The 23,973-nt window shown below is 41.1% G+C and overlaps 1 protein-coding gene across 1 annotated transcript in view; it reads right to left on the bottom strand.

Annotated features, from left to right (window-relative positions):
• The window catches only part of ANTXR1 (ANTXR cell adhesion molecule 1), a 131,872-nt gene that overhangs the window by 69,700 nt on the left and 38,199 nt on the right, over positions 1–23,973 (bottom strand). Inside the window, exons 11-12 of the mRNA XM_035345052.1 lie at positions 11,163–11,232; positions 8,314–8,392 (exon numbers count right to left, since the gene is read on the bottom strand). Of these exons, the coding sequence (XP_035200943.1) occupies positions 8,314–8,392; positions 11,163–11,232 (149 nt within the window). The remainder of the gene's footprint in view (positions 1–8,313; positions 8,393–11,162; positions 11,233–23,973) is intronic.

Consider the following 23,973-nt stretch of genomic DNA (forward strand, 5'->3'; position numbering starts at 1 on the left):
AACTGCTTGGCAATGTGCTTGACCAACTTTGAGATCTCCCCATCCAGGAGTGATTTTGCAGCACCAGCATCTCCAGTAAGGCAGAGTTGTTACCTATTAGCACTTGATAGGACCCTGGCGTACTATACCAAGGCCAGTTTAGGTATTGCATAGACTGCCCAAAAAAGCATCCTCTCCCCTGAACTGCCCTGACCCAACACCTCCTTCTTCAGCTGAAAGGCTCTCCTCTTTCCAAGCACAATTCCCTCAACTCTCCTCCTGAAGAAATTGGTTGTGACACGGGAAGACGTTCATAATGAACTGTATGCACGTATCAAAAACAACTTTCAATCATCACTAGACTCACATCCTGCCACAGAATTGTTCTCCCACCTCATGTGTGGGTATCTCCATTGTCTCTCCTTCTTGCAGAGAAGCACCACATGTTTCTCACCGGATGTTACAGGGGATTGCTCTTCCAACTGAGGCATCAGAGCTGCCCAGGAAGACCTGTTTTACATGGTCACTGCAGCCCTTGCAGCTTTCATCCTACTTCCAGTTTTGAGTCCAAGAGTTGCTAGTGCAAGAGGTCATTAGTGGTTTTTGCTCTTCTGGGAGCCTTTTAGAAAATGAATAAAGACTTAGTTTAATTCCCACCCTGGCTTCTCTCCGAAATGCTCTCTTTCTGCACTGAAAAACTTGGCAGCAGCCCTTCAGTCAGCAGAGTAGGACTGACTTCCTGCCTGTAAATGCTGCCTTAAATTATTTCCTCTATTGTATGTTCCCTTTCCTGACAATGCTTGGTGTTCAACCAACCCTGTGTACATCTGCATGTATACACATTCATAAAACAGTATTTAATACTTTCTCCTTCTTTCAGTTCTTCAGAAAACTCCTGACATGGGAACAGGATAAATCAGTTTTTAAGGTTTCCCAACTCCACCAGCTATCACCTGCTGATTCTCTTCCAAGCAGTGGGAAAACTACTGCAGTGTATACTTTCCAGGCATTCAGAGGTACAAATGAAAGCAATGCATGCTGTGTTCACACCACGAAAGTCATGTGTCATGTTAAAAAAAAAATCTAATATTTAAAGGAAAGTGTGAGGAAACAGAACAAGAATTCAGTCTTTCATGGACTATGAAAATATAGCATTTATGCACTGTAAAGTCATATCTAAGCATGTCCAATTGTTTCTGAAGCCCTGTCATTGAGAGCTTTATTTAGCCACCAGATACATTTGGCCCATGCTAGCACACTGCATAGAGACCTCAGCAGCAGTGACCAAAGGCACCTCATGCACCTGCACATCAGACAGACTGGCCCACCCTGGGAGATCCAATTCTTTCCAAGGTACTGCAAGGCTGAGAGCATTTGGCTAGTAGCAAGAGCATTGCAGCATTTCAAGTAAATATAGTCTTGCTGCAAGGAGATATAAGCAACTGGCGGGGCAGGATCTCTTTTGTCTTCTGTGGTTACACGGCACCTGGAGCAAGCCAGATCCATAAGTGTGACTGCAGTACAAAGGCCAATAAAAAAGAGTATTAGCAGAAGGTGGGATTGGAGAGGAGGGTGACGTCCCCCAGACAAGGCCTCTGTTCGCATTGAGTCAAGTGATGAAGTCAGACAGTGGTGAATTTTGATATCTAAACATTATTTGTAATCAAAACAGCTCCTGGAAACTCAGAACTGGAAGATCCAGCTGCAAAATGGATGCCTGGAATACTTCCACAATCCTCCTAAAAATTATTTCAAGGGCAGTCTCCTCTCGAGATCTTGGTTCAAGCAATGACTGGTTCCATGGTCTGGAGAGAGGTAGGCTTTTTAATTCTCACTGGATTCTATGCAGAAGAGATTACCTTGTCCAACAGCATAGAGGGTGACAAGCCCAGCTTCTCCCTGGGCCAGCATGATGTTGGAGCCTTAAGGACATTTCTTCAGAAGCAAGGCCCTGCCCCTCCATGCATCTGGCCTTTGCAGGCTTCAGCATTCAAGGCTGCAATTTAGCTCCTTCTGCCAGCAGCAGAGGTCACCTGGATGTCCCTGCATAATTTTTCTCTCCTCTGCTGAGGTAATGCAGTAATAATGCAGACTCTTTGCTCATCGTATGAAGGGGGGGGGAGGAGGGGGGGAGTTCCCCCATGGGGAGTTTTCACGTGGAAAAATAAAAATAATTTTAAAAATCTGCACTTTTTTAAGAGGTGCAGATATTGAAAAACCAAGCAAGCAAAGAGACAAATTCATCAAATACTTCCAGCCAGCTGAGCTTTGTCATACTTGAGATGCTGGCATCTTATCCCCCAGCTAAGCATATAAACAGCACATTGTCTCCAACCTGAAGAACACTCTCATTCCAGCTGTTCCCTTGTTCTGGTGGGGTAGCTGCCAGTGGTCTCACAGCCCAGGCCAAATATTACCCTAAATTATGCTCAAGGACAGGCCTGTCTTAGTTTAACTGGGTAGTACAAAAGTTAGTGAAGGGCAGGATTAAACTTTTGTCTGCAACCCCTGATTTACACAGTGTTACCCTCTTGCTTTTGAAATAAACCCAACCTTCTACTCTTAGCAGCTGTACCAAAAGCCAGCCAGTAATCCTTGGTCTGGGGTGTTCAGTTAGCAAAATCTTTGAATAAAAAATAGTACTGGCCATCCACAGAGAGGACACAAACCGGCTTCATTCATTACAGGTAGCATTATTCTGGTAGAGGGTTTCACCTGTGTTCTGTAATTTAACAAAATGAATGCTTTGCATAACCACAACACCTCCTGTGTCTGGCCCATTTTTTTATTTGTTAATTTTTTTTGACAGATGAACAGAAATCACTGCATTCTTCCAACAATCAAAAATCCTTTTTTTTTTTTTTTTTCCACAGAGCTTTTCAGTGACATACTGACCCACTACTGCCTGGCTCTCCAAGGCTGCTATGGGCATCCTGTGAATGAGAGCAGGCCACGGCCCTCCCATTTTCGTCCCCCTGGAGTATGTGCTTCTTTTTGCACATCACCATTTGGGGATCTGAGAGAGTGTATGCTCCAGTCCTACCCCCCTGTGGATACATGACTAACTGGGGTCGGCTTGCTTTATACTCTCAAAGCAGTAGGTGCAATAACCTTTGCCTCTCTCCAGCATGCTTTTATTTTCCAACCCTGACAGACAGAAATATGCTCTGACACCATTGTCTTGGGTCCATCTGGCATGGTCCAGACAGGTTTCCCATTAAAGACTTTAGAGACAAACAGCAGAAAAGCCAAAAAAATAACAAACCAAAACAAAAGCATTATTCCTGAGAAACTAATGGGAGGGTGGAAGGAAGACTTGCAGTCAGCAAAGCAGAGCAATTCTCCTTGGCTATCCTGTTTTTTATCTTTTTTGTTTTTATTTATTTATTTATTTTCCTATTGCAAAGAATCTCAGAAGGCCTGAACCCTGGGAAAGGCTGGACTAACATTGCAACCAAGCCTTCCTTACTGCTACAAGAGCCCAATAGTATCAGCTTTATCAGCTCTCAACTCAGGTGTGTGTACTTGGGTTCACAGCTCAGCTTGGGAGCATTCAGCTCTCAGTGGAAGCAATATGATCAAACCAATTTTCTCCCAGCACTGTGAAGTGCTGTTCAAAAGTGCTTATCATCCTGAAAGCCACTGTTCTCTTCAGGGATATGCATTCCTTGTGCTGATTCAAAAAGACAAGCTATGAAATTCTATATAAAATTACTTATCACAAAGACTGTTGGCTAATGGGTCTTTGTGCCTTGGCCAATTCCAGATTGATACTTACCACAAGGGATTTTAAAGGGCCTCACATATGTGAATCAACTCCCTTGCCTCTGAAAACTCATATTGAAGATCCTGAGGAAAAAAAACAAAATAATGTCCCCAAAGACCTCTTATGGACTGTTTCATACCTTGGGCTTAAAAATAACTAGGACAATTTGGAAGAATTTTGATTCTTATTTTTAAATGATGACTTGGTTCTACATGATCCAACAAAAATCACATTCAAGTGACTGTAAGTCTTCACAAAATGTACTTTAAAATGGAAATGCTGGAAGATCCTCTGCAGCAAAAGCATCTTTACAAATGCCTTCTGTTCTTTTATTGAATGAAAAATCAACTACCTTTCATCAGAGGAAAGAATTGCAGTGAAGAACCATGACAGCCTGGATACTCACTTTAAAAACAGAATTTAAGCACTTCTGGCAATTTTATTTTGAGAACCAAAATGAGCAATTTTATTGAGACCCATGGAAATGGGGTATAAAACCATCTGCCATTATGCCTGTACTCTGATATTGGAAAGCACAAGCAACTGAGCAAAAGGCAGGCTTCAACAGAGCCCATGCAGTTTAATTTATTTCATCCCTTGCATTTGTTTATTTATGTATTTATTGATTTGACTGCAAGCCTTGAAGCTCGCCACATTTCAGGAATTAGAAAGCTAGGAAAAAGAAGTCCCTCAAAGTGCATTCATTCCAGGCAAATGGATTCCATCTGCTCATTTATATGTCCCCATTTGAAAGAACGGGTAGAAGCTGTGAAGCTGCTTCAGCTCTATGTGTGTCTTATTTATAAAAAGAAAAAACAAAACAAAACAAAACAAAAACAACAAACAAACAAACAAACAAAAACAAAAACAAACAAACAAAAAAAAACAGCATTCATCAGTGAGGTCTAATTTGGTGTTGACAGATTTGACAAGTAGTGTCACTTAATGCTGGAAAGTGAGAGGTATTTAATTCTCTCTCAACAGACCAGGAAGGAGATGAAATCAGTCATTACATATGCCTTCATTCCAAACCTGCTCTCATTTTCTCCACGTTGAAATGCTGTAGCAGGTTTTACACCTCAAGTGGAAAAAATGCAAATAATGACTTCAGTTTGGCAATACGGGCTTAAGCAAAAGCTCTGTCTGTTCCCAGAGGGCTTCCATTTATACTAGAGAGGGATGTGCATTATTGCATTCAGAGACACAAAACTGTGACATTTCTTAAAAGGGACGAGTGCACAGGAACTTTTTTTTTCTTTTTTTTTGCCACAGATTCAGTATTTGTATATGAAGGCAACAAAACCCAGAAAAAGTGTTTTTTACCTGGCAACCTCACAAAAAAAGACTGCACTGAGCAAGGCAAAAAATCCCAATATCCCATTTTCAGCAGCTGGCCCTTGGTGTTAGAAAACACAATGTGAACACAGGAGAACTAAGCTCTCTTCCCTCCCTGCCTCTGGCACTCACAGGAGAGTTAAGGCTTGCTGAACTACAGCACTGAAGCTATATATGCTTCTGGAAAAGGCCTTGATCTCTTGTTTCTTGCCAAGAAGTGACCTATTTGCCTAAGATGAAAAATGTTTTCTTTCTTCTAGAGTATTCACAGCTCAGTAAAACTGATATTTATTTAGCTGTCTTGTTCCTAGGAGGCTTTAGATATTAGATAAAGATCAGGACCTATGCTAGCATTAAATCACTTTGCTATTTGACCTGTGAGAAACTTGCCCAACTTTCTTAGCATGAAATCTTATGCTAAAATTATTGCTAGCTAGTGTGATAAAAAATGCTTATTAGATGGATAGACATCTACATTCTATCTCTCCTGATCTTCAGATATCTATTTGTGACTTGGGAATTCATTTTCTGTCTTTTTTCACTGGGAATGTAGCTGTCTGTTTCCGCTACACTCTTAATCAGAAGTAGTTGCTCATTTCATTAATTTGAGCTAGGTCATGGCATTAAGAATGATGTTTTGGAAATAGTTAATCACTTGGTATTGTGGACTAGGTTCTCTTCCTGCTTAAATGCTGTTGCTGCAAAGCATAAGGTTACTTAATGCTTACAGAATGATGTCATAGGCAAAACATTCCCATCAGAGACTGCTGACCATTCACTGTAACTCCAGGGCTGGTAAGCCTGGTTACCTGCTCACCAGAGACAGCCTTACAATGCTCTCACAGCTTGAAATTTAACAAGGGTGACTTCCATAAAATACAGACCCCAGCATATCTTTAGTCCAAATTAGATGGAGAAGGATGAGCATTTATAAAAATAAAAAAGCATGTCTTACGGATTTTTCTGCTTCCCTGGATGACCTCCAGATAGTCCTTGAAATGGACAGTTCATAGAAAAGGACAGGTATTGTTTATAGGGAAAATGGGATATGCTGTCTTAAAATTTTCCAAATTATTTAAATATTGAATAGAAAGGTTTTGTTGTCAAACTATGGAAGAAAATAAAGAACTGTTAAAGCTTACCCTTGCCTTGTACCTTCTCCCAGTAAATTCCTGGAGAACAATAAGGCTGGGGTTCAAAGACCGGGCATCAATGGGAGCGTGGAGTGCCATGTTAAACCATGGCTAACTGCCATGTAAGAAGGTTTTTGGAAAGGTCACTTTTTATACTTTACGCTCTTTACAAACCTGAGTGTTTCTGAAATGTCATATCGAAACAAAAGCCAAACCACTGCTAGTTTGCAGACAGGGAAGGGAGTTTGATTGCTTTCTTCCCTGCTTGCTACCATCACTTGACTCTACAGCTTTCTGACTGTCCAACTTTGGCTGCAGATCTTCGAACAACAGACCTAACTTTCTACGTACAAAGTCGACTGAACAAGTCATTTGCTGCACACTTAGTATATGGGTGAGTATTTTGGATTTGTGCTCTTGTAACCTTAATTGAAGAGGGGATTGTAGTCTCAGTGAACAATTCTATCTTTAAAATAACAAAAAAATAACACTGCTAGAAAGACAAAATGCCTGTTAACCCTGAAGAAACTTCCTCAACTAGTGAAGCCTGTGATATAATTTTCAAAGCAGCCACTGAATGTCGCTGCTTCTAGGTTTGAATGTACAAACTGTATTTGAATTCCAGCTGCTATTGAAAAGCCTATTTCCCAGGAGGACTTCCAAAGAGCAGCAAGCACTGCTGTGAATTATAGGCATTTCTGAAAAAAAATGTTACAGCCATTAAAACAATAGAAAAAGAACCAGTTTTCCATCTCCTGTAACTTGGAAATAATTCAATCCCCAGAAGAAAGAGTATCATGAAAGTTATTCAGCTTTTCTCTAAGAATTCTTCCCTGGTCTTGCCTCATGAACAAAACACAGGGAAGTATTCTCGTAATTCACCAACATACAGCACAAATACATCTTCACCTGTGAGCAAAGAGAAGTTGAATTAAAAAATTAAAGTCTAACAAGATAAATACCCCTCTTTTAAGGCATAAAGATGTTTTTGTATGTTTTAGAGTATAAGTCCTCATGTGAGCTCTGTAAACTGTCTCTCCTTACAATCTTGTCATTGTTGAACAATTATCAAGATCAAGTGACACAAAAGATTTTTTCCCTCATGTTGTGCATCAGCTTTTGTGGACCACAGAAGACTGCTGGTGATTGGCTGTTATACAGCTTGGTCTTTCACTTACTCTCTTTGGAAACATGATTCTCCTTTACTAGATAGGGAATAAAGAAATTGACCATAGACAGACTTTTGGGTCTTCTGCAAGATTACCCAGATTTCCTAAAAAATATGTGCCCACACAGTTTAAGTCAGTACATGGGAGAAGTAAAGCAGAGACTCGGCAATTCTCTGTACAGGAGACAGGTCTTTCTGCAGACAAATGAAGCTGAATACACTGAAGTATGAAGGGTTATTCTGAGCTCAAAATAAAATCCTCCACCACTTCGCTTAGTGCAAGCCATTTAAACTATCTATTCTCAACAGCCACAACATAGCAGAAGCAGCATCTTCAGCAACACCATGAATTTTAAGTGGTTTCATTGTCCTTCACTTCATATCACCAGAGAACAAAGAATGCAGTGATTCACTACTGGCACCAAGGGACATGACCTCAGTTTAAGCCAACTACTTCAGTTTTTTTTTAAAAAAAACAAAAACAAAAACATACTGGTTTCCAGACAAAGGGTGCAATCACAACTGCTGTGTGACTTTCACAATTGGCAGCACCATTATTGTGAAGGAAACAGAGGAAACAGACTATCTAAAAAAGCCAGAAGACATGCTTCTCATTCACTGCGCAATAGAAAAGCAGGCATAGATACCTCCACTCCAGGCCCATGCTAGTCATGTTCTGGTCTGTGAATCCTACAGCAGATACAGAGGCTCAGGTTTTTACTGAAGACATGAGAGCTTTGCCACATTATGGTACACACAACACAGAAAACACCAAACTACCACTCACACATTTACTTTTAAAAGAGGGAAACAAGTCCTTCACACAAGTCCTAAACTCATGAGCCCTAATACCAGTGCAACAAACACATCTGCGAAGTATCACCATCTTACTGAATGTACCATCTTACTTAAGCACATGAATGAGAACTTACACAGTGTGTGCTGGAGATGATGACAGAGCTGGAGATGAAGCTCAGACCGTCGTTCATACTAACTTGAAGAGCTGCTTCCCTGAAAAAAGACACAAGAAATAAGTCAGGCCAGCCAGTCCACAATCCTCTGATAGATAACATCGTTTGGAATCTGGGCTCCTGATGCACAGAAAAGTCTTTCCTAGAGGCTGTTTCACACTGCTGCTGCTCTCACCCCTGCACTCCAATTCACAACTGGCAATTAACCAGAATCTGCCAGCACAAGTAGCTTTCTTTCAAATCTGCATTCTTTAAATCCCATGATGAACATAGGCACAGAATACACATTAAAGTATATCATGTATTCTTCAGAAACATGTATTTTCAAGTTGTCTCTGATCTCCTAACTGACTTTAGAGAATGCTACTTACTGCTGGAATACTGTATCTTAAGTAATCCGTTGTTAAATGTATGTCCCCTTTGATTAGAAAAGCCTAGAAGTACACCTCTAATACTATTAAAGACAGTATAATAGTGAGGAAACACCTTGCATCTTTAAGTGCCTTTCACTTTTTAGCTAGACCTGGATATGAAAATATCTAGTTAGTCCCTCTTCTCTAAGCATCTTATTGTTTTCAGAGAGATCAGGAGCACATCGGTCCTCTGCTGAGACTGGAGCTCTCTTTATCTGCAAAGGGGAAGTCATAACTGTCAGGTGCACAGCTGAGAACACACTGCAGATCCCAGAGAAAAGCAAAGATTGGGCAACTCATTTCTGGATAAAAGGTTGTTGTTGGGAATTAAATGCAAACCAGGATGAATTCAGAATCTTTTTATGTTTAGGATAAGCTGCACAAACTTTCCACCTTTGAGACAGGAATGCTTTTCTGTCATTAAGAGGATTATGTTGTCCCTATTGTCTCTCCCTCTCTTTACTCCTGTGGTAGAGAGAGAAATATCTGTTCATGCACATAAATGCTTTTCATAGAATCATAGAGTCATAGAAATATAGAATGGCTTGGGTTGGAAGGAACCTTAAAGATCATCTAATTCCAATCCCCCTGCACAGACAGGAATGCCATCCACTAGATCAGGTTGGTCAAGGCCCCATCCAGCCTGGTCTTGAACACCTCCAGGGATGGGGCAGCCACAGCTCCTCTGGGCAATCTGTTCTAGTGCCTCACTGCCTTCTGAGTGAAAAAATTCCTTCTAACCTCTAATCCAAATCTCCCGTCTTTCAGTTTAAAACCATTTCCTCTTGTCCTATCATTATCTGATTGAGCAAAGAGTTGCTCCGCATCTTTTTTATAAGCCCCCTTCAAATACTGAAAAGTTGCAATGAGGTCACCCTGGAGCCTTCTCTTCTGTAGACTGAACAGCCCCAGCTCTCTCAGCCTCTGCTTCATAGGAGAGGTGCTCCAGCCCTCTGATCATCTTTGTAGCTCTCTTCTGGACTCACTCTAACAGCTGCACACCCTTCTTGTGCTGGGGGCTCCAGACCTGGACACAGTACTCCAAGTAGGGCCTCACAAGGGCAGAGCAGAGGGGGACAATCACCTCCCTCCCCTGATAGCTACTCCTTTTTTGATGCATCCTGGGATGCAGTTGGTCTTCTGGGCTGCAAGCATGCACTGCTGGCTCTTGTCAAGCTTTTCACCCACCAGAACCCCCAAGTCTTTCTCTGCAGGGCTGCTCTCTACTTCACCCAGTCTGTACTCATATTCAGGATTGCTCTGGCCCAGGTGCAGCACCTTGCAGTTAGACTTGCTGAACCTCATTAGGCTCACGTGGGCCCACTTCTCAAGCTTGTCCAGGTTCCTTCGGATGGCATCCCTTCCTTCTATAGTATCAACCGCACCACTCAGCTTTGTGTCATCTGCAAATTTGCTGTGGGTGCACTTGATCCCACTGCCTATGTCTTTGATAAAGATATTAAACAGTACTGGTCCCAGGACAGACCCCTGAGGGACACCACTTGTCACCAGCCTCCACTTGGACATAGAACCATTGACCACCACTCTCTGGGTGTGACCTTCAAGCCAACTCCTTATTCACTGAATGTTCCACCTATTAAATCAATTTCTCTCCAATTTGGAGACCAGGATGTCAAAGGCCTGTGTCAAAGGCCTTACAGGAGTCCAGGTAGATGATATCGGTCGGTTTTCCTTTGTCAACTGATGCAGCCACTCCATCATAGAAAGCCACCAGATTGGTCAGGCATGGTTTGCCCTTGGTGAAGCCATGCTGACTGTCTTGGATCACCTCTTTGTCTTGCATGTGGCTTGACATTGCTTCCAGAAGGATCTGTTCCATGATCTTGCCAGGCACAGAGGTTCGGTTCGTCGGTCTGTAGTTCCCCAGGTCCTCCTTTCTACCCTTTTAATAATGGGAGTGATCTTTTCCTTTTTCCAGTCACTAGGGACTTTGTCTGACTGCTGGACTTTTCAAATATGATGGAGGACAAATGTGCATATAGGACTTTTGCTGGAAACTCCATCAGAAGTCCTTTTACAGTCATATGAACTACATATGAATAATCTACTCTCAGTTGAGATAGTTTCAAACAGAGCCTCTACATCTATTGATACCAGCAGTAAAAATATGCTGTAGCCAGTTTTTAGCACTCAGACATGCCATACCTGATAAACCCTGACCAATGATGGCAAATAATGCTCTGTGTAACCTAAAACAGCATTTAAATTTTCTTGAGTGAAATTTGTAGTCTAGAAACTATGAGGTCCTCAAATGTAAAACACAAGAGCCAAGGTCAGAACTAGATGCATATAAGAACAAGAGCATAGTGAGAAGAGGCAGACTGTCATTTTTTCCCACAGGTGAAGTAAATATTTGAGTAGGTAGAAAAGACATACATGCCAACTTCTCGTAGTACGGGTGCCGGGCAGAGTAAGTAGGTATCTTCCACAACAAAAGGCTTCTCATCTGGGAAAAACAGAGAGAGGGGGAGAAAGAAAGAGGGAGAAACAGAGAAAGAGACAGGGATTTATTACCAGATCAGTAACACAGGCCTTAAAGACAAAGTTTAGAATAATGTTTTGCTCACTCTTGATGCATAAAAAAGATGAAAAACTGTGTAGGGGATGAAAGCTATGGAATAGTGGTTGTTGTAAGGTAATACCACTCTACAGCAGGGCTCAGGGCATCTGATGCCCAGCACCTCCTGCCAGCCACATTCTGCAAGCAGCACCCTCACCATTCCTGCAGTTGCTGCATGCTGCTGTAGTACCTCATGCCACACATCAACAGAACTGAAAACCCAAAGCTTTTTACATATTCAGAGTAAACATCACAGCTGTTCTCTATAGCATGTTTGGATGTAGCTGCAAGAGATTACATATAACCAGAAATAGCTGGGTGAAAAAAACTGTATATTATGGAAAAATTCACAACTTCAAGGCAGACTGAAACATTCCTACCTAAATTATGCTACAGTTTTAAAAGCAGAGTGAATATATATGTGTATATATATACATATATATATACATATCAATAGCAGATTGCCTCAGATACAGGAAGATAAGCTACTACCCTTTTGTGGACTTAAAACTGAACTTTATACTATCTCACAGAGAGATGGGGATCCCAAGGAACTTCCCAGCCCATTTGCCAGCTGACTAGAGATCAGGTAGGTTGGCAGAAAACCAGACAGAGAGGCTGGTTTCCTTCTTTCATTCGTTTTTTTTTTTTTTTGTTCTTTTTTTTTTTTTTTTTTTTTTGGCTGGAAACTACACATTCCTACAGAATGAGTTGATTCTGCTGAATCAGCCATTTCTGGAAGTATGTCACTGCATCAGAAAGCTTTCATTCAGCTGTATTTATAACCACCTCTAGGGTCTTCTATAGATTTACCTACATAGATATGGAATGAGAGCAGTTACCAAATATTATCAGCTTTCCTAAAAATTTCCAGGTAAAATTTTAATTTTGTTGGAAGGCCCTTCTCCTGGCAGATTCAAATACCATCATCAGTCCAAATTATGAATCTCATCTCTACATACTGCAGGTAGAAGATTCCTTCTTTCTATGACACTATGTAAAAAGAAAAGAATGTCACCACCTTGCTTTGCTGTTTGAAATACAGAAAGCAATGCCAGGGTTTCTAACCAATAAAAGTCACTTCATAACTGCGTGGTACACTTATCTTCCCTGGGTGCATGTAACTTCGGCAACATGTAAGCAAGGTTTGAAACTGTGTGTAGTGCCTAGCTGGCATTGTTGATTGCAACAGGGGATGGAAGGGAGCAAGGGTGAAAGTTTAGCCAAATTGTTTATTAATCTAATGAAGAGTTGAGCTATTCTGTTTTTTTGTTTGTTTGTTTTGTTTTGTTTTGTTTTGAGGAAACTGGTACAACCTACAATTCCATGTAAGGTGCCTCTTTTTTCCAGATAGAGGAAAAGCTATGAAGAGACATAAGATAAAGAGAACGTGGTAACCTTCTTGAAAGAAATTTCTGCATCGTCTGTAAGTCTTGCTCTTTCTTGGTTGCTGAGAAATTTGTTCACATGCACGTTGTCTAATAATTATTACAGCAATGGCAGTGGAGCACCACTGATCCTGGCCCCATTCTCAGCAGTTAGCTCAGCAGGGTTCACTCGGAAGCAAGGTCACACAGCATGTTTTACTGCAGCAGATGAGACATAAAGAAGAGAGGAGCTAAAGACTGCAAGAGCTTGTCCCCTCAGTGCAGGAGCAGGACTCACCAAGCCAAGACTTCTCTCCCAGACATTCCTACAGGAAGTTTTCAGTGAATGCCAAATTTTTGAAAGAATATTGCTCTAGCAATACCTATCACAAATTATAATCTCCATCTCATAGTGGTGTGTTTCTTTGCTTTGGCAGCAAAATAAAGAATGATTTCCTCAGGCAGGTTAGGGAATGTTTATTTTTTACACTCCATTAAAAAATGAAATGGTAATGAAAAGTTGTAGGTTTCGTTGAAGTTTTCCTTATATTTCCGGTTTCCAGCAAATCCCATGCCTATATACACACACTTGAATTTTTGGGTTGCCCACAGCAGTTATTTTGTTAAGGGCTGTTTGACACACAGGCAAACAGCTGAAAATGAAACGTTTCAGCCAGCCATATGGTTTTCACAAATAGACTGCACTTCTGCATCATGGTTCAGCTACTGAGAACAGTTTTCAAGCTTCTGTGATCCCTCTAGATCCCTGCTCCTGCTGCTGGCCTGGAAAGTACCGTATATTACTCCTGTTTTCCCACACCCTCAGTAAAAGAGCACATGCTAACATTTCCACTATGCTAAACATTAAGAGTGGACATTTTTTAGCACAGGGTATTCTTTTGCTAGTTCCACACCATCTACAAGGTGACTTCCTCACTAAAAGAGAGGCTGACAGACAACATAGTGATACAATGCATGCCCCTCACACATATCCCCTACAGCATAACCCTGGATTCATGGTGAGTTTTGCAATGGAGTTAGCAAATCAAAACAGTAGCATTTCCCACTTACTTTGCAAGAGCATGCATAGCAGTGGTGAGTCCGGCCCTGTGGTACTCTGTGGCTGTTCTCACCCTGATTTATGAAGATATAATTAACTCCCATGAATTTATGACATTGTCTCAGTGCACACATGACAAGAGAATGAAGACCAATGTCTTGTTTTCTCCTTTGCTAACACTGGCAGGCAAAGCCAAAGAATGCTTCATGTCAGCATACACTTAAAAAAAAAAAAAAAAAAAAAGCTACTTTTTACTTAGATTTCATTAGCTTTGTGTTTCTGTTTTTCTCCCTACCCACCCCCTAACTTGCATTAAATCTATGCCTCCCTAGAAAGTTTGTCAGGCTTGGATTCTCAAGAGGGGACTCATGGCTGGCCAGGCTGGCTACAGGGAGAGATTATTTTGTTTGGAGAATGCTTGTGTTTCACCGCAAAAATGAGTGACTTTTTCTTTGCTCTAAACAAAAGATGATCCATTTAGTTTGCATAACTCTGGCCATCTGACTCCTTCCTGGAAAACTTACACCGAGAAACCAAACAAAACAACACTTCTCATCTGCTGTTGCAACTATATCTGCAGGATGCATTTGAAAGAACGCTGCTTTTTTTGTTAGTTACAGAAAAAGCTTGCTGTATTCTTGTGCAGTAAGAGATGAGCCTGAATGCTCTCAAGCTCCAGATCTCATGCCAAATCTTAACTTTGTGGTTTGGATTCCTGTCAACTGACAATGCTAGTGGAAGAGCTGTGGAAGGCAGGGGCAGCGCACTCCATGTTGCTGACTTTGCTGCACAGGAAGCAGTTTCCCTTCTTGGCTTGACCGCTAGCTGGCCGTGCAACCCTGCAGAAGTCATCTGGCTTCCTTTGCCAGTTTTACAGAAAGGACCTCACATCTCAGGCACCAGAGCTTAGGCATCCTCAGGAAATATTGCAGTTCCTCACCTCTGAGAAAGTCTACCCTGAATAAAGAGCACACTTTGCTCCTTAGCTATGCACCCCTAATTACTCCATCAAGCAAAATAAGGTTTTCACTGTATGCAAAGTCTATAGGGCACATATAAATGGGCAACTAAAACCAGTCAGTCATAGAAATAGAAAAACTATTCTAAGCCATGTGCAGAAATGGAAAAAGGTCAAACATTTCCCCAAAACACACCTGTTTTCTGTGGATGCCCTTTCAACAAGGTACTTTATACTGCTCAAATTCATGTAATTTACTACCCAGCATTCCTATACCTTTTGACAACTATCTGTAGCCTGTAAAACCTATTAATCCTAGCATTAGTGACTAGTTTCTTTTGCCATTAGCAGGGTGTAACCTTTTGGCAAGCCAGAACTTGGAGTACTTCCCAACTATAGTAATAAAAGCTTCAATATATGCATGCTGTTTTAACACAGAAGAGCAAAACTCAATAAAATGGAGGAATAAAAACCCAAAGGTGACAAAGAAAGATAATATTACTTTAAGCCATACAATCAAGCTAAAATGAACAACCTTTACTTTGGTTAATGTTTCAACCAAAAAAACAAAACAAAACAAAACAAAACAAAACAAAAAAACTGGCAGATTGAAAACTGACTGCAAAAATCCCTCACAGAAGGATTTAAGAAAGCATTAATGCTTTTGGATTGCCACCCCAATATTGTAACTGCTGACTGGTGGGCTTGCCGTATCAGCAATATTTTAGTCCAGAAAAGGCTGCAAAAGCTGTTTGCCAAACGTTCCATACATCATAGATTAACAATTTCCTTCTGTTATATCCCTGTTAATTACAAAGGTATTTATGATTTCTGTTCCACTAAAGCACATCTCCAAACATTTTGACCTGGTCTTTGCTTCCTGTAGGAGAGATGACTATGGTTTCTGTTAGAGAATATAGCCTCATTAGGAAAAAGTCTGGCTGCTCTCACACTAGGCTCCCTCAGGAACATCTGCGCTAAGGAAGTTGCTCTCTCTTTGTACCTCAGTCCACTTGAGATGGGTAGTGCTGAGCTGGAGCACTTCCATTGTTCCTTCGGAAAGACAAAATACCTGCATAATTTTCTGCACCACCTAACAAAGCACAATCTCCAGTTCATCCTGGATCATTCTTTATGCACTCTTTGTGACAACTCTGCAAGCAAAGTTTTTATTTCAGACCCAATTTGTGGGGAGGTAGGAACGCATAAAGACACTGGAACACTGAGCTAGAGAAACTGCTTTTGAGAAGGCCCATAAATAAGAAGTGAATGTTTTGTTAATGCTGTAATGAAAACCACATTGAGATCATGCTATAATTGCTCTGCTTTGTGTAGGGACGAATGGGCTTTGAATGCCAAAGCCATTTAGAGCTGGGGGGGGGGAGGAGGAGGGGAAACAGACAAATAAGCACAGAACAGTGATATCACATTCATAATGATCTTTAGATGGGGAGAAGAGATCTGGAAGGAATTGCTCTTTTTCTCCAATGGGTTCGTCTGCTGTGCTTACAGTTCTGTTCTCCAATCTCACATAGTTTAAACACTACTAACAGAACTTGGCAAGCACCACACTATTAATTTGCTCATGCTCACAACTGTCAGCTCTGGAGAACAGCACATACTCCAGTATGGAAGGGTCACTCCCTAGGAGTCCTTCAGGGGCGTATCTTGGTCCAGCACTGTAAGAGCTCCACATCAATCTCATGGAGCAGTTACCATAAGCTCTGCCACACTTATAGAATCATTGAATGGTTTGGGTTGGAAGGGACCTTAAAGATTGTCTAGTTCCAACCCCCTTCGATGGTCCACCTCCCACTAAATGGGGCTCAAAGCCCCATCCGACCTGGACTCGATCACGTCCAGGGATGGGGCACCCACAACTTCTCTGGGCAACCTCTTCTAGTGCCTCACTGCCCTCATAGTTAAATAAATTCCTCCTTATATCTAAGCTAAACCAATTCTCTTTTAGTTTAAAACCATTACCCCTTGTCTTTGCCTATTCTTGTGCAGGTATACTAACATCAGTGACAGACCATCTTGGTCCCTTGGTAGCATACAATATAAATGAGCAAGATTGGTAAGCATGCCACATTTTAGTGAGATTTTCCTGCTCACTTAGCCCAAGTCTCCTGTCTGACTGCCCCAAGGTTGTTCTTCCACACTTGGCATTAGCTGCTACACAGAAGTCTGTGGAGGCAAATGCACATAAGTCTTATTTTTAAACATATCTACACTGCAACTTATTAGGAGGTGGGAAGACGTTTGAGGGATATGTGACTATTTCTCCTGTTTTGACGTTTCTATTTGATTTATTTTTTTAATCAAACAATTGCTTGGGCCACCCTTCAAAAGAGGATGCCTAGCTCACCTTGGTGTATGCTTTTATCCAAGAAATACATCTGGTCCTTCAGACATAAGGTTGAAGGACATAAGAACAGACATAAGGTTGTGTCCTTCATAAAGGTCATATCCCCAAAACACCTGACAGAGTTTGTTTGTCCAGTGATAGACTGGACTGTACAGATTAGTACTGTAATGGAAAGAGGGGAAAGCCACTAGAGGAAAATAAGAGGAAAACATTTGATGGAGGTTTAAAGTGACATGATCAAGTGGAGAAATCAGACATTAGAGTGGAGCTGCAAAGCAGAATTTTCCTGTACTAAGAGTGACTGGGCTGTAAGAAAGCAAGAAAGATATCACAAGTAAAGTTCTGTACTGCCAGGAAAAAAAAAAAAAGGAAAGGGAAAAGGAAAGGGAAAGGGAAAAGGAAAGGGAAAGGGAAAGGGAAAGGGAAAGGGAAAGGGAAAGAAGAAGAGGAAGGAGAAGGGGGAGGGGGAGGGGAAAGGGAAAGGGGAAGGAAAAGGAAAAGGAAAAGGAAAAGGAAAAAAAAAGAAAAAAAAAGAAAGAAAAAATGGAAAGACAGGGAAAATGAAACAATCTGGTAGGCTTTAAAAACAGAGGACAATTATTAGAAGACATTTGTTGGGCTGTTTGGAGATACAGCTCCCTGTACAGCTCACTTGATGATACCTGGGGAAGTCCTGCTCTCACTATCTTTGCCTCTTTTTGCCTTGTTTCTGTTCCTTGATGCTGAAAAATTCAGGGTGGCTTGTGCTAAGAATCACTTTTGGCCAAGTATCCAGAGCATCACTAGAGTGCAAAAGATCCTCAACAATCTTTCATCCCTCTATTGATTCTTATATTGCCTCAGACAGAGTTTGGCTCCATGCCCAGAGATATCTTTGCTGGATCCTGCACAATCTGGGCAAACAAAGACATTTTAGCACCATGAAGCAGCACCACATTATCCAGTCACTACACTGGATAATTACTTTTAACTCTGTACAGTCTGAAATCAATTCTCCTAGGTCTAGCTGCTGGCAGAAAACACCCTGCTGTTGAACATGCATCTGATTACAGTTCTGTTCAGCCAAATACTCTTCATGGTTTCTACAGATGTTCTTTATTTAATTATTTTTTTATCTATTTTTTAATCCCATAGCTATGAACATTATGAGCTGATGCTCTCTTCACCTGCCACTTTTCTCTGCCAATAATCCCAATAAAAATCTGTTAGCTCATGCCCTTATCCTTAGCAAGTCCTAGCTGTGCTGGTCTACATCTTATCTGGGATAATTTAAGATTTCAGGAACTGTTGGCTCAGTGTTAGCTTTAAAAATACTTCACTCCCTGATACAATCAGAGGATGAGAAGTTTCAAACAAATAAAAACAGCTGAGCTATGCAGTCTCCGTAAGGTTTCTATAAAATTCCTGTTGAGTTAACTCTTTTCTTAAACTCTTTGCAGCTAAGTGCCACAAAGGCACTTTGAGAATACAGGCTGCAGCTGCAGGCCACAGTAAAATGAAATTACTGAGATACGTTCTCACACAGAACAGCTTAAACTTAAAGCTGTGCCAGTTTCCACCAGGAGAGACTTGGGTCTTAGAACAGTGATGAGCAACTGTTGAATTCCTTCAGTTTGGGAACAGTTTGACCTCAGATGGAGTTCATGGCCTCTTGCTTCCAGGTCACTGCATCAAACAGTCTAGGACTGTGCAAAATGAACTGAGCAGTCTCGGTGTAGTGCCAAGGAGAATGAACTCACTTTTCACCTATGTATTGATTCAGGACACAATGAATATATCAGGTCAGAGGGTGGTAAACATATTTGGCCCTTATCCTTATTTTCCATGGTCATTGTGTGGACACAAGAAGACAGCTTCAAACCAAAAAGCCCATGGGTTGCTTTAAGAGAAGTTGATCTTTCCTGAAAGCTACTATGAAATTACGATGACAGACACTGTATAAATAAATAAATAAAAATAATCAGCCACACAGGCAGTTAGCACACAAAAAAGAAAGGAGTCTTCCTCCTCACACCCACCAGTACCAGGTCACAGTGTTTGGGAGTGAGGTAACCCTTGCAAGCAGTTCCTCCCATTGGCAACACAGCATGTTTTTGTGTCTCCATGGACAGGACGCATTGAACAGTGGAAAGCTGATGGATGACATTCTTTGCTCTTTGAAGATTTTAGGATGTTTCAAGGAATTAATGTCTTTCTTCAGAGCCAGCCAGACTCTGAGGAAGCTGAGCTGAGAAGCTATTAGGATTTGAGAGCAGCACAGATGGCAGGTCACAGCTAGAGTACCCACAAGTAACAGAAATAACTTTCAAGCTCTTTACAAGACAGCAAGTAGTCTTCTCTGAACAAAAAACTGGAGCAGCAAATCAAGTGCTGAACAGATTTCAGACAGGAGTGAAAAAAAGGATAGCACTAATATCCCTTCCCTACCTCACAAAGCTGTCAGAACTAGTATTTAGTTACTTTTGCCTTCTATTTAGCCTCACAGTCCTGTCCTGGGCTTACAATGCAAAGAGGACGATAACAAGGAAACTTGCTGGATGCCGATGGGGGCAGAGGTGAATGAAGAACAGGTCACTGAGAAAGGAGATCACCAAATCTCTAGCTTCTAGAGGAGCCCCATAAACCAGTAGGAAGAGTACTAGGCTGAGAGACAGGAGATCCACAAGATTGCCTGTGATCAGCTCACTTGGAGCAGTGCTGCACATCAATTCCACAATTTGTAAACCTGAATTAGAAGTTTACTCATTTCATATACAGCTTCCAACACTTTTTCTCCGTAAGATACAGATATATTTTAAAACTCTGAATACAGAATTCAAATTAACACCAATATCCACATTTTTCAGGCCTTTGGAACTCACAAACACCTTGCTGCAGCTCTTGAAAGCAAATTATAAAAGAATTCAAGAGCACACAATTTGGGGAAATAGAGTAACCATGCCCTTTCTTCCCACTTCTAAGGAGGAACAGCTACTGCTATGTACAACCAAGCTTCTTTGTCTTTCAAAACAGAGTCCCAGTCACAGCTTGTACAACAGATCTGCATCCCCATAGCTTTGCACAACTCACATTCAACAGGCCATTTGTCTTGCAAAAGAGATTCACAAGAACGTTGCTGTCATTGTCAACTGGCAGTAGTATTTCAAGACTGAGGCTACCAATCCTAAAGCAATTCAGCTTTTGAACTGGGTAGTTCTTTCTCTTCTTCCACTTCCTTTTCTGAACAATAAATTATTCCAGTTGTGGTTGCAAGTTACGAACTGCAGATGAACCTGGAAGTGGGGAGACAGTTTGAATGTCCTAAAGAATTAATTTTTTGTGGAACCTTCATTTCAACCCTAGCCACCATGTCCCTGGGGAGGTTCTGCCAGTAATTAATTGTTCTCACCATGAAATATGCCTTTCTTATATCAAGACAAAACCTCTCACAATGCAACTTGTGTCTGTTGCCCCTTTTCTCCTCCATGTGGCTCCTTGCAAAGAGAGAGCTTCTCTTGTCCTTGCAGATGCCCTTTAAGTACTAGAATATGGTGTTGGGGTCACCCAGGGTCTTCTCCTCTCCAGGGTGAAGAGACCTAATTCCTTCAGTACTTTCTCCTAAGCCAGGTTGTCCAGCCTTTTGGTCGTTTTCACAGCCCTCCTTTGGACCATCTCCAGTCTGTCTGTAGTTTGTTTGAGTTGTGGGGAGTGGAACTGGGGCACTCCAGGGGTAGGCTGACAAGCACTGAGCATAGTGGGATGATCACATCTCGATTTCTGTCAGCAGTGTCCCTGGGATGTAGCCCAGAATCCCATTTGCCTTCATTCCTAGCAGTGCACTGCTCATGTGCTCAGCTTGTTGTTCAGCAAGACATGCAGGTTCCTTACAGCAACGCTGCCCTCCAGATACTTCTTACTGAACTCAAGCAGGTGTTGTATAGGTAGTTTGGGAAAGGGAAAAAAAGAAAAGACTCCCAGAAGAGAAAGTTAAGAATAACCACAAAACGAGACTATGAACATCAACTACGTTTTAGGTATCTGTTTTTTTTTGTTGTTGTTGTTTTGTTTTGTTTTCTTAGTATGCCCTGAATCCCCATAAGGCATTTATGGTGCTGCCAAGTGGACTCCTTCAGTTTCAGAAGCCCTGCTGTGTTTGAGCTTACAAGTCTTCCTCTTAGCAGAAGTATTTGCAGTACAGTTCACCACAAGAGTCTTTCCTTCCACAAGACCACTGCAAAGACTGTTTTTAGCATCATCTTCGTCCCTGTTCCAGAAGGGACATTTCCCCTGAGCTCACATCTGCCTTTTGCATTCCTTCACATGCAGCTTAATCTCCTTCTGTGGTTGTTTAACAGTATAATGTACTGAAAATAGATTCCCCAGTGTAATATTAACCCCTTGTAAAGTCTCCCCAGAGAGGTTTATTGGGAGATTTGAGTGTCAATGGATTAAAGGCAATACTGTTGAGACTGCCAGTTGTACCAGCTGCAGTGCTGATAATTGTATTTTATTATTAGTTCTTCCAAAAACCATGACATTAGTTAATGCAAGTCACAGAGACAGATTTTGTCCACATTGGCCCAAATCCCTTTAATGCCCAGGATGTGCAGTTTCATTGGTACTACCTGCTTGATGTCCTCCTCTGAAGCTTTTAGTAAATGACCCCTCTTTACTAATTGCAATAAACAGCAAGAACACCAAACAATTTATTTCAACAGAAGAAAAAACAGTTTTCTTCTTAACAGACTCCCTACAGCTTCACATTTCTCAGCCAAAGACCTTGAGTTAAAAATAATAATAACAATAATAATAAAATCTGACATTGTGAGCTATTGCTTTTTAATTGATTAGGATATTTCTTAGAGCAAAAGTCACATTGTAAGAAAAAATGCTCTATTTCAGCCATAATCCAAACAGTTCTTTGCAACCACAAGCAGTATGTGGGCATAATTTAACAAACTAAATGTAGATCTTATCCCATCCCATACAGGTTATAAATCATGCTCCTGGTGGTCCTAAAACTGAAATGCTGCACACATTGAACCAATCAGTCTTCATTTAGAGCTCATCAGCAATACAAGTTTCTCAAATGGATATCTGGTCTGAGAAATTTTAAAAGAATGCCAGGTCAAGCTAAAGTAGGGTAACATGGGCATTCCTAAACTTGCAGGTTTAGGGGCTTCTGTCATGCTGAGTGGCATTGCTGTAGCTCTTATAACTCCCATTATCCATGCCTATGCATTTCGTAGCACAAAATACAACTGCTTGAGAAATCCTCCGGTAATGTCTCCCTTGAATTGAAAATAGTTCCTCTACAAAGTGGAAATTTTCACACAAATTATTTGTTTGATACAAGATATTCCTGGTTCAAATGAAAAGCAGAAGACATGCAAGCTCTAAGAATGCTACAATCTGACAGCTTCCAGCAACCAAATGTAAAGTCTTTTGGGTTTGTACCAGGTGCCTTCAGGCTTTTGATGAAAAGAAAAATTCTAAATATTTGACCAGAAGTTTGATTTCCACAGGAACCCTCTGGGTGGAGAGAGAAGTTCTCCTGCCCAGCTTAGAGAACTGCAGAAGACTTTATAAGACATGGTCCAAACAAAACTTTGGACCTGAACCCTTGGGAGAAACCAAATGTTTCAACACCTAAATGCAGTCATGATTCAGATTCAAGGAGTAATGGCCACATAAGTTTTGGGTTAGATTTATGGAGCTTAAAAGGAAAAGCATGAATCTGTATCTGCCTGTACCCTTTTGTTTTGAAAGGAACCTGTCACCTGTTCACACATCTCAAATACTTATCTCTGTGGGCTGCATGGAAATGTCCCCAAAACAATGGATTTACCATGGTTCACACCCTGTGTTTTTTACTTGTAACAGTCTCCTTCCTTGTTCCCCTCTCCAATCCCATTTGTTCCTTTTGCCCTCCAACTTTTGCTCTTCACATATATCTGAATTAAGCAACCATGAACCACAGCCAGCCAAGCTTCCTTTTAAGTGGCACAAGATTTGGCAACTCCCAAACCTGTCTACTATTGAGGAGGCCGGCAGAGCAGCACAGAAGCATTCAAGACAAGTTACATACACTCATGCTTTGTAAATGTACCTGCCCTGAATGCTTACTGGCATTCCTCTCAAGGTAGACAGTCTTAGCAAACAGTTCCTAAAGAGCAAATTAAACAGATGTTTAAGCATGAGCAAGTCCAACATTGAGCCATTAGACTCTGACATGTAAGAAATTAATTAATGCATCTATTTTATACTTAAAAGAGTCTGGACTACTTCCAAAACTATCAGGCAGCTTCTGAATAAATTCCATTATAGGCAAAATGAATTCTACTGTCATTGGTGGTTATGAGCTATGAATTACTCTACCTGGTTTCCTATGTGGGTTTGCAGGTATGCCAGATGAGAACAATAGGATCATTAGTTCTTAAAGCTAAGTGGTCCTCACTACCCTTTACAAAAACACTAGACACTCAGGGGCTAATATGGCTATTACATTTGTCAGAAAACAGCAACTCACAGGAGTTGGGCTATATTTTTCTTCTGCTTGGTAAACTCTGCAGAGGAAACTGTTATTCCAAGCTTTGTCCAGAGAAACACAGCATTACTTTAGCCATTGTACCAACACAGCTTCCAATAATAGTGTTTATATGAACTGCATGAACAGGCATGCTAAGTACCACCAAAATACAGAAAAGAAGAGAAACAGATCTGACCTTGCTACACATTTAGTTCAGCAAGTCAATCACTACACAGACAAGTATCTTTTCTTCTATATTTAGTCCTCTCCGCTGCTCACATGTGTATTCACATACTAGCTATCCAAGTTGCAACACACAATACCAACAGTAGTTTTCCTCTTAAAAAAAATTAAAAAAAAATACTC

This window comes from Oxyura jamaicensis, chromosome 22 (assembly GCF_011077185.1).
Source record: "Oxyura jamaicensis isolate SHBP4307 breed ruddy duck chromosome 22, BPBGC_Ojam_1.0, whole genome shotgun sequence".
NCBI lineage: Eukaryota > Metazoa > Chordata > Aves > Anseriformes > Anatidae > Oxyura > Oxyura jamaicensis.